General features: G+C 38.7%; 1 protein-coding gene across 1 annotated transcript; it reads right to left on the reverse strand.

The window, feature by feature from the left end:
* Nucleotides 1-16: 16 nt before the first annotated feature.
* LOC110108609 (COP9 signalosome complex subunit 2-like) lies at nucleotides 17-9,673 on the reverse strand. The gene is made up of 4 exons (XM_028701024.1): nucleotides 9,550-9,673; nucleotides 440-680; nucleotides 252-326; nucleotides 17-157 (listed from the first exon to the last, which is right to left on the reverse strand). Exons 1-4 carry the CDS (start codon nucleotides 9,570-9,572, stop codon nucleotides 17-19), a joined length of 480 nt encoding a protein of 159 aa, XP_028556857.1. The 5' UTR covers nucleotides 9,573-9,673.
* Between the last annotated feature and the right edge of the window lie 2,160 nt (nucleotides 9,674-11,833).

Here is an 11,833-nt window from a genome sequence, read left to right on the forward strand (position 1 = left end):
AAAAGACTACACAAAATCACACCTTCAATTTCTTGTTGTTTTTTGTCTCTGTATACATTTGAATCTCAATAGCATACACCTCCAATAGTTGAGTACCCTTTTTATGATCATCAGTGCCATCTTCTCTTTGACAAGATTTGTGGAGTTCTTTCAGTATCTACAAGTATGAAAGAAAATAAGAATTGTGCCTGCATGCGTAATGCTGGATGAGCCAAGAAAAAATCAATTTCAAGTAGAGCAGTAGAGCATGCCTTGTTCATTTTACCATATTCACCAACATCAAACCAAATTTTGCATAGTTTCAGGTTAGTTTTAAACCATAGCCTCTGCAAAATAAACAGGTGTAATTTCAACAAACAAGAAAGGACAGGGAAAGTCAGGGGCTGAGGGGTAGATGAATGTGCAAACGCAATAGGTTATAATGGGAAAGATGTCAGGCCTCATTCTTCGCCTCTTCAAGTGCCTTTAGTGTTGTCTGGTAAAACTCCTGCAGAAGACCAAAATTCTGACCTGCTGGTCCGGAGACAAAATCCATGATGTTGTTAATACATTTTTCACTGTAGTTGCGTGTGACAGCTGATTTGATGTAGGTCAGCATTTCCCTATAGGATTCCATCATCTCCTTATACTTCCCAAGTCGATAATAAAGCTTAACAGTTTGCTTTAGAGCTTTGAACCCCCTAGTTATCAAGAAAAAAAGGCTAAACTTTTAAGGAGCTAAAAAAACAGGCAAAGATCTAAGTACCAGGACCGCACAGCAGCATAAAAAAAATTGTGTCAACCATGGCCTGTTAAACCATGCAAGTGTGGGGAAAAGATATTGCCAATTAAGTATAAAAAATGCCCTTTAATAGAAAACAACTGCACGGAAATTATCATTTTATGATTGAAACGTTACTTGAATCTAGAAATTAAATACATCATATAACGCTTCAAAATAATGATATGTTCATGTTACACCATCAATGAAGAAATATATACGTTCATGAGAGGGATCATAAAACACAAAAAGGGACGACTAAGAATAGTTCATTGCCTTGAGAATATCTAGAAAACAGCTATTATTATTCAGTAAGTGCATACAAGTTCTCATAAGATGCAATACTATACTGACTAATTCCACAAGCAGGAAAGCATGAAACCGCGCTAAACGCTGAGGAGAAACCCCACTAGGCTCACATAATTAAAAAAGCATGAATACTTCATCTCACAAGCTACATGAAAGTATATAGTTCAACCATTTAAATAAGGATATGAGGAACCAGTTGACTAAAATGATAAAAAAGTATTAAATGTATTTAGAAATTAAGGCATGGGTAAGATGGCTAAGATACCAATAAAATATTTGAAATGTTTCCCTACTAAAAGAATAAAGCTTCTTGCTTGTAAAGTAAAACATTTATCACCAAAGCTACATATCCTCCAATATAAAGTATTATTAGGTATTGGTTCATATTTATGTTAGTTTTACAGTTGTATTTTTTTTAGGTTCTTGTGTAGCTTTATTTTGCCATTGATGTCTATAAATAGTTGTAATAGGCTGTAATAGACAACCTAAGCCAAGCAAATCAATAAGATTTCTATCCAAGATTATTAAGCTCTCTCCCTCCCTCTCTCCCTCTCTCCCATTTCTCTCCAAGAATCCTCCAAGAATCCTCCAAGAATCCCAACAAATTGGTATCAGAGCCAGCTGGAGGTGATCACAGGGAAGGAGGAAAGTGTTCCTGTAGTCCAAGAAGAGAGAGGAGGCGTTCGGGAGGTCTCAGGCAAAACCCGCCGGAGTTAGGAGTGCTACAATCAAGACGATCGACACTAATGACCACGTGTGGGTGGATACGCAGGAAGGCATTGTGCGTGAATGAGACCTACATTGGGTCGGGCGGTAGGCTAGTCGCAGGAAGCATGCAGGCTCGTGAGTGAGGGCTAGAGCAGCAAATTTGGGTCGTGTAGGTGGTTGCACGCGAGGCCTTGGGATCGGGGTGTGGACGTACGCGGGAAAACACTCGCAAGAACACTGATCGAAAGGCTGGAGGTTTAGGTCACGTATGGATGACGGAGTCATGCTAGAGGCCTGGGTAGCGCGGGATCGAACCACACGCACAGGCGCGTGAGCGCTGGCGAACGTGGGCACAGAATGCTAGATGCGGGGTGCGGGGTACGGGAAGACACATAGGGAACGGGGAGGACGTGTGCTAGGCCTTGTGCAGGCGTGGGCGGTCGTGTGGGCGAAAGCGGGGGTTCGAATGGGGCAGGCACTGCACAGAAGGTGCGGGTGCTATGGATCGAAGGCAGGGCGTTTGGTGAAGATGCAGGGGGTGGGGAGAAGATCGAGTTGAATCTGAAGGAGATAGAGCTTAAGCTTGGGCTCCTGAGATCAGATTTGCCGGAGAAGATGGATGGAGTTTGCCAGAGTCTCGGTATGGATGATTGTAGAAAGATGTTTTTTTTTTATAAACTCTAGATCAAGGCGGAGATTGTCAGGAATTGGTCCAAATTTATGTTAGTTTTTTAGTTGTACTTTCTTTAGGTTCTTGTGTAGCTTTGTTTTGCCATTGGTGTCTTTAAGTAGTTGCAATAGGTTGTAATAGACAACGCAAGACATGCAAATCAATAAGATTTCTGTCCAAGTGTATGGAGATCTCTCCTTCCCCTCTTCCTCTCTCCCATTTCTCTCCAAGAACCCCGACAAGCATGATAAAGGAACTACCATAAGCAAGTAAGAATTTGTTGTCATCGGATCCTAAGGAACAAAAAACCAAATAAATTGAACTATTTGGAAGAGCCTTGAATCTAGAATAAGTCTTGAACAAACCAAGAACTAGATAGGAAATGACACAAAATACTGGCTTGTCTTGGTTCAAGAGAGTAAAAATTCAAGTCACATTCCTAAATTAGGAAAATCAAAAGACTCTGGTAAATTCTCCATTATGTTAGAAGTCACATTGCCAACTATAGTGAACTTAATAGTTCACCACGAGCGCGAAACAGGTCTTCCTTTTAAACTCTAGAACACTCACAAACACTCAAGAGTTTGAGAAAATACATCCTCTAAGCTAAAGATGAAATGAACTAAAGGAGGCTCCCTAACCGAAAAATGAATCATATGTGGGACCTCCAAACTAAAGTCCAATCACATAAAGACGAGAAAGGTATACATATGTAAAACATGAAAAAAAAGTTGTTTCAAGGCATTCCCATTCTGATTCTTGATACACGTGCAAGCGGAAAAAAATGTGAGTGATGATGCACTTAAATATGAACAATAATTGTCAAAATCTCAGTCATCCATTGGCATTTGATCCCACGGTCAGGATGAGAATCCGTGGGAGGCACACTTGGATCACGCCAATATCCTTCTATATTTGGGTAGCTGAATTAGGAAGGATTATATTGAGGCAATTATGTATCAATTAGAAGTTATTTATTTCTTTATTAAGACATCTTGTATAGATCTATAAATAGGGATAATTTTGTATAATAAGTAGAAGGTATTTTTACCATTCTCCAATTCTATGAATTGTAACATGGTATCAGAGCCTCGAAGAAAGTAAAGAGGAAATCATAGGAGCAAGTCGAGAAGGACGGATTCGGAGCCTTACCAGACGAAGCTCGAAGCCGGAGTCGTCGAAAGATGAGAAGGAAGGAGCCGAAACCTTACTAGACGAAGCTAGGCAAGGCGGAGCCCTCGCCGATGCCGAAATACCAACGCTCGGACAGGCAAGGCGGAGCCCTCGCCGAGAAGGAAGAAGCTCGGACGAATCCATGCAAGGCTGAGCCCTCGCCGACGCCGCCCTCACGCCGACGCTATCGTCAAGCTGACGCCAGAAGACCAACGGGATGGAGACTTGAGCGACTCGCCTGCAGTACCCCGTGCCCTAGTTGTTGCTGTGCTAAACGAAAAGAAGACTGGGCTCAGTCATTTAAGCCTTAAAGGGCTCGTACCCGAGCCTCTTAAGGCTCGGCTCATTAAACCCAGAGGAAACCAATTCTTTTTTGTTTTGGCAAGGTTTTCAGCCTTTATTGCTGATATTACCTAATCAGTCAGCCTTTATTGCTGACATGATAAAATCAACCTTTATTGCTGATACAAGCAAATCAGCCTTTATTGCTGATCAAATCAACCTTTATTGCTACTATAAATACCGACCTTCATTGTCGGAATCGTCTGGGGTATATGAATCAACGAAAGCAGAGAGGAGAAAGCGGCCTTCATTGCCGTTGGAGATCGAACAAGAGTCGTGCGGTCCAAACAGCTCGTGCCCTCTGTTTTGTGCAAGCGGCCTTCATTGCCGTAGGACATCGAACGAGAGTCGAGTAAGTCCAAACTGCTCGTGCCCTCTGTTTTGTGGTTGTGGCCTTCATTGCCAGAATTTGGAGAAATATTAGTCCTTCTACCGGCCTTTATTGCCGGAATTATGAAAAATACAGATTCCTATCATCGGCCTTCATTGCCAGAATGTTGAGGAATACTAGTTTCCACCACCGGCCTTCATTGCCGGAATTTTGAGGATGTTCCCATCACCGGCCTTCATTGCTGGAATTCCGAGGAATACAAGTTCCCACAACCAGCCTTCATTGCCGACTTTCTCTTGTGGTTGCTATCCTATCTATAACCAATGCAACCTTCATTGCTGCCCTGCTTAATATAGCCTTCATCACTATCATTTGCCACTGTCACAATATCTGAAGCTAATTTTTCCCCAAAGTTTGACCAAAATAGAGGGCTCTATGGTAACTCTACTTTGTGTGATTAATTACCAAGCTGATAATGACATTTGTATTACCAGCTTGAGGGGGAGTGTTAGAATCCAACCGTTCCCAGTGCAAAGGATCCGACGAATACAGAGATCAATCCGTGGGATGCTCTCATGGATCACGCCATCCAGCCGTTCCCAGTGCAAAGGATCCGACGGACACAGAGATCAATCCGTGGGATGCTCTCATGAACCAATGCAGCTCTACTACCTCTGAGCGAGTAATTGCAAGCTGATCTCCAGCTTGAGGGGGAGTGTCAAAATCTCAGTCATCCATTGGCATTTGATCCCACGGTCAGGATGAGAATCCGTGGGAGGCACACTTGGATCACGCCAATATCCTTCTATATTTGGGTAGCTGAATTAGGAAGGATTATATTGAGGCAATTATGTATCAATTAGAAGTTATTTATTTCTTTATTAAGACATCTTGTATAGATCTATAAATAGGGATAATTTTGTATAATAAGTAGAAGGTATTTTTACCATTCTCCAATTCTATGAATTATAACAATAATAAACCTAAATATGAAATTGCAGGTGCAACTCCATGACAGCACATTCATGTAAATGCCATTTTGGATCATCATAAATCTCCAACAATTATTTCACGTGAATGCCTCTGAGCAAAATAAAATGAAGAAAGCATATTATAAGTCACAAGTGTACGAGTACCCTATAAAACATACACGCTTACAACTTGAGAAAGGGAACTCACATACATCATGTGAATATGTCATACACCCAGTATATAAATTTTAATAAAAAAAAAGTCATACACCCAGTATACAAATACTTCTAAAAAGAAATAAAATTGTACACTATAACATGTCACGGGTTGGACGATTGCTTTTTAATAAAGTGTGTGGGATGCATGAAATCACCAAAAGAAAGCTTCACTATGTGTACCCTATACTATAGCGCAAGTGTATCTAAGTCATGCAAATGTAGTGTACAATTGCACATAGAAGCGTATAAGTGTAGCATTAATTATGCAAGTGCATTGCATATGTACATAAAAAATCGTGTGAATAGACATGCACGTAATAAATGCTTTAAGATTCATGTAGGTGTATCATGCAAGGAATTATGAAACATACCAGAGCATTGCGTGAATGCAGCATGAAATATTTTTTTAGAAAATAAAAAAATGCCCCCAAATTCTAAAGTTAATTTTTCAGGGCTTAAATTTTTATATAAAAAAAAATCTATATATATCAAAATTAGAATATTTAAAGTGAAATTAATCAACTATAACTTCAAACAAAAATTCATCCATCTTCCAAAATTGTTTATTGAGGGTAATAAATTTGAAAATAAATTCAACCCAGCTATAGCAAATGTCTTGTTGACCGTACTGCTAAGATTCATTCTCAATGATCTATCGCCAGTAAGGATATGACGCATGTCCTCTAATCGATGATTTTGCTGCCAAATGATACGAACAATAACTTGTTATGACCAGGGCCTTCTGATTGAGAGGTTTTGCTGCAAAATAACATCATTATATTATGATTACAATCAAAGCTCACATGTTCTCCAATAAATCCAAACCCTTGATTAATGAATTATAAGGTATGCTTGATATGACACATAACTCTCTGTTAGCTAAGGTTTACTCAAATCAATCCTCTTAAACAAATATCCATCATAAATCTACTAGTAACCCTTAGACGAAGCAACCAATAGTTACTAACAAAGATTTTGTGGTCATGTTGGGTCGACAACCTTTTCTAAATAAATAAACTAAGGATCAAGGCTTCCTAGGACCATAAGATTTTGATCAAACACCTCATCATTCCACCACCACCCGCTTTAAGAATGCGATGATAAATTTTAAATCTTAAAAATTCAAATCCAAATCTAAATCCTAAAGCTGTTGATGCTATATTACCAAGTATTGAATGTTTATCTAACGGTTAGCTTTAATCGATAGTTTTCTCATGTTACCTAGTGGGGTAATTAACTATAGGGGCTTATGCCTATGGGAAACTAGGAACCTGATCTTAAGTCCATGTGAAATGAGGGAGAAATCTCTGGGTAACGTCTCATCTACCCAGAAACTTAATCAATTAAAACTCTCCTCCTTAAAAAAAGATGCGAATAGGCTGAGGTGTGAATTTTTGGAGCCCACAATTTTATAAAACTTATCTTTTAAGTCTACAAAGAATCCTCTTTGCATGGTATTCTTGAGGTATATCCCTATTTTAATCATCCAACATTGATCTTGTAAGTTATATCATCATTTATATCTCCATTATTTTATATAATAGATACGTAAAATATGTCACTTAGATATCACCTTATTTAAAGAAAAAAAGTTTGATAATTATAATGTTTAAAAATGCGTAATCGGGTATTGAGGCGTTTTTTGCTCGTGAGGCGAGGCGTAAGCCTAAAAATAAAAAAATTGCGTAAAAATAAAATGATAAATTTTGTATATACTAATGAGTAAATAATATATAAAACATAAAAATGCACAAGAACTCATAAGTCATCATCACTGTCATCACTAAGGGGGTCTTCATTTAAATCATCATTATGATGAATTGCTCTCTCCCTTTCATCCTCTCCTATAGAGTCATTATGATGAATTGCTCTCTCCCTTTCCTCCTCTCCTATAGAGTCCAATGTCTCCTAATCAGCTCCTTATTCCAATGTCTGCTAATCAGCTCCTTATTCCTCAATATCAGTTATCTTCCTCTTCCCTAAATATTTTTGAACAATTATGCTTCACTTATTCTACATCTTATTCTACATTAAGAAAACTTATACAAAGGATGCACTCATGAAGAAGCAGACTAATACTAACAACTATTATTAAAGATGATGAATACAATAATATACCGATCTGCCGGGGTCCAAGGTGGCGCTGCCCCCTAGCGGGGTTCGACCTGTTGTTTGTATGGAAAGATACCGACCGGTACCAAGCATGTACCTAGCAGTACCAAGCATGCACTAAGCGGTACCGAGCATGTACGAGTATGTACATGCTCGGTACCGAGTACAGAGCTGTATCGAGCATGTACCTACTCGATACCGAGAATGTGCCTAGCTTATTTTTTTAATTTTTAGAGACGGACGCCTCTCAACCGTGAGGCGAGACGCGCCTTAGTAAACTTGAGGCGTACGCCTCAAAATCTGAACTCATTGCGTGGGCTTTGAGGCTTAAAGGGGCGAAATTGTGTTGAGGCATGCCTCTTATTGCGCAATTTTAAACCATGGATAATTATTAAAATTACACCAACTAAATTTGCAAAACATATATATTCAATCTTTATGCTACTAATTCTAAATCTTTTATCTACAAGTTATTTTCTCCATTTTTCTAATATTTTACTTACTTGAGTGACTACCTCACCAAGTAGAACTATATTATCATAAAAAAAAATTATACATCAAGGCACCTAAATTTGAATATAATTGTAAACATCTCCATAATCAATATAAAAAAGATTTGAACTCAATAATTATATTATGACATTTCTTTTGCTCTCTACACTTTTTCATTAATTGTGTAGCTTCCATGTAGATATTTTTGTCATTAAATTAAATTTGTTGCCAAAATTGATGTAGTTTTTCTAAGTTCCATTCCGATACTCTCTTACATAGCTAGCACAATCTTAAACATCACCTTTGTTCATAAATATTAGTGCGAAAATTCTTCACTAATCATTTGACATACTTATTTTTTAAATTTCTATTGAAAATATTTACAGAGCAAATCAAGATAACATCTCCCATAACTCTCTAAAATTAAAAATGTAAGATATCTCATTTGTAAGATCTCTCATTTGGACCTAAAAACATTTCATTTATGCATCTTGTTCAAAGTTAACTTCAGTAAACCTTTTGGATAAATCTATATTATACTTCAATATATTGTATTATAATTTTTCAAAATAATTTATTCCTTTAAAGTTTAAACTCTCATTTAATACAACAACAACATCAAACCTTTGTCACACTACGTGGGGTCGGCTACATGAATCATTTTTCTCCATTATGTCCCGTTAATAGTTAAATTCTCGTTATTAGAAAGATCATTTCTAATAAAATCTCATTTAATAAAACATCTAAATAGCATTTCTATCTCACCTCAATATCTTCATCTTTAACCAAGATCTGATTATCTACACTTCTTATGCCATTAACTTGATCTCTAGATATCTAATATTTTGCCTTTGCTACTCTAAATATCTTATCATATTCCTTCATTAGTGCGAAGCCTGTCATATAAATCATAAAATTATAGCTTTTAATTTACACTACAATCTTTACGAGAATTCTAACTTTCTTACAATAATTCTAAGCAAAATAGTATCAATTATCATCACAATCTAAAAATGCATTTTCCTTCATGACCCTTTTTACTGTAATGCTACAAGAAAGCATTTTCAGCATATCCAGTATTAAGTCCCAACCACGGTATTAATCCTGTAACTGAAATTTATTGTCTTTAAAATTGCAAGTAATTGCAAACATGTTTTGATTTGATACATCATCTCATTACAAATACCAGCAGCTTGTCCCAAATTGATTCCAACGCTCACAAAAAATGTTATATCAGCTTTCTGATAGACCATACGCTAATGCCAATAAATATTTCATCCATGTAAGAACATAAAATGTTGGTGCGACTTGTTTACCGTGTCCTAGAAAAGCTTCAGTAGCTACCATCGCAATGTGGCAAGTGTATAAAGCAGAAGACAAAAACGTAAAAATCTATTAAAAGATTTCAGCATCTTATAAAGCATGTAACTTCACTATTTATAAAAACAGCATAAAAGCATACCACTCTGCTTTTTCAGGCTCCATACGCACAACTTCAGCAAAACCAGATAATGCACCCTCTGGATCAGTTTCAACAAGACCTGCAAAATAATTTAAAATTTCAAAATGGGATTTGAAGAGTATGTATTAAAATTATAATGTGATTGACATAGGTCAGGAGTACCAAGTGGTATTCTATAGCATCGACAAGACATTAGCAAACACCACTTCTCAGGCAAAAAATGGACAAAGGTGTTTCTAATCATTTATGGAAGAATACCAGCAGCAAATGCCTTTCGCAAAAATAGTAACATACTGATGAAATATTAAGCTTGAATTGCAATTACAGCGTTATTTTGGATGGCTTCTATGCTTAACACTGTAAAAATAATCCCAACTAAGATTAAAGAATGAAAATTAGGCACATTCTGATGCAGGAGTATAGTGACCAGACTTCCACCATGACTCGTGATCTTTATTGAGTTCAACATGACTTGCAAGCAGCTTGACCATTAAATTATTTTCTATATTAAATTGTAAGCGCGTGCCTATTTAATTAATTTTAACAAGTTTTAAATACTTCATATAATTTCCTCTCTATATAACAAAAAGCAGCATAATGTAACAATTATTTTGATTTTCCAGAAATCACGTTCACCAGGCCTAAAACCTTATTAGACCGGCCCTTACTTTTGTTTTGCTGTTCGTTAACTCTTTATAAGACAAAACTTTTTATTTGTGACTGATACGTCATCAAAAATTTATCATGACCGGGCACGAATCTCGAGGCAAAATCAGGTTGGAAACTTCCAAAATTAAAATTGGGATAATCCGAACTCCGATTTCAACGAACTTACAATCGAATTGAACATCTCGAAAATATGAACCCAACGACACCAAATTCAACTTAATCCGAGCCCAAATGGGTCCAAACAAGGGCCCGAAGCGTTGTTGCAAGGTTCGAACCACAATTCGGATTACCAAACTATTTCCAAACGTGACATGCTTATAGTCGAATCGAGCGGCTCAATGAGACGAATCCAACTAGCCCAAGATCACGGAATTCCGACATCATTAATACATTCAAATGTCTAGTGAACAATCCACGATCAAGGGATTCAATATCGACCATCCAAACCACTCCCCATTTACCCTTGATCTTCCTCCTATTTACGGGTCATGCCACTCTAGGAAATCTATAAATAGACCCCTCATTCCTCTTGGAAGGGTACCCCTAAGCCTAAGGAGAAAAGAGAGAGATCGGAGATCGCTCTTGCCTCCTTGCCTCCTCGACCACCGCCGAACCACCACCTGACGCCCTGAGTTTCGTCAGAACACCACCTGATGCCTTGAGCTCCAACAAACCACCATCTGACGCCCAGAGTTTTGCAGGACCACTACTTGATGGCCTGACTTCCACCGGACCACCACCTGACACCCTGAGTTCCGCCGGACCACCACCGGACGCCCTAAGCTTCACCGGACCACCACCTCACGCCCGGAGTTCCGCAAGACCACCACCTGATGCTCGGAGTTCTGTCGGACCATCACCTAACACCCTGAGTTATGCCAGACCACCACATGACACTCAGAGTTTTGCCGGACCACCACCCAATGCCTGGAGTTCTGCCAGACCACTACCAAACACCGGAGTTCTATCGGACCACTGCCAAACATCGGAATTCTGTTGGACCACCGTCTAACGTCGAAGTTCTGCCAAATCACCATCAGACTACTATCTAATGCCTGAATTTCCAAGTAACTCCGAACTTCTGACATACCACCAAGTGACGCCAGACTTATATTCCTATTTGTCACTAAATTCAACCACATACGGTTGGCATTTGTAATCTGATCACCCTCAAGGACGAGTCAACCCATAGTAATGTACTCGAATTCTAGTATAATGATTTTCAACCGGGCCAAGCCCCGTGGTTTTTCCCCTTTCCAGGGTTTTCTATGTAAAAAATCTTGTGTTCTCTATGTGGAGCTGGATATCCGTACAACGCTAAGACGTAAAATTATAACTCTATATTTTGCACATTTTCTAGCCTCTGTTTAAAATTGCGCAATTTGACCAAAAAACGCCTCGAGGCTTACGCAATTCTTCACCTGGCTGAGGCGTACGCCTCACCTGGACTGAGGCGCGCCTCAGAGGCGCAATTGCGCAATTCTGGGTGAGGCGTACGCCTCACAGAATAGGCCCCACCCACTTAAAATTAAACCTCTTCCTCCCTTCATCCCGCACGGTCTCCCTCTTTTCCGAAAAAATTCGCTTCCAGCTCTCTGTTCGCGAAACCGAAGGC

This window comes from Dendrobium catenatum, unplaced genomic scaffold, assembly GCF_001605985.2.
Source record: "Dendrobium catenatum unplaced genomic scaffold, ASM160598v2 fragScaff_scaffold_1617, whole genome shotgun sequence".
Lineage (NCBI taxonomy): Eukaryota > Viridiplantae > Streptophyta > Magnoliopsida > Asparagales > Orchidaceae > Dendrobium > Dendrobium catenatum.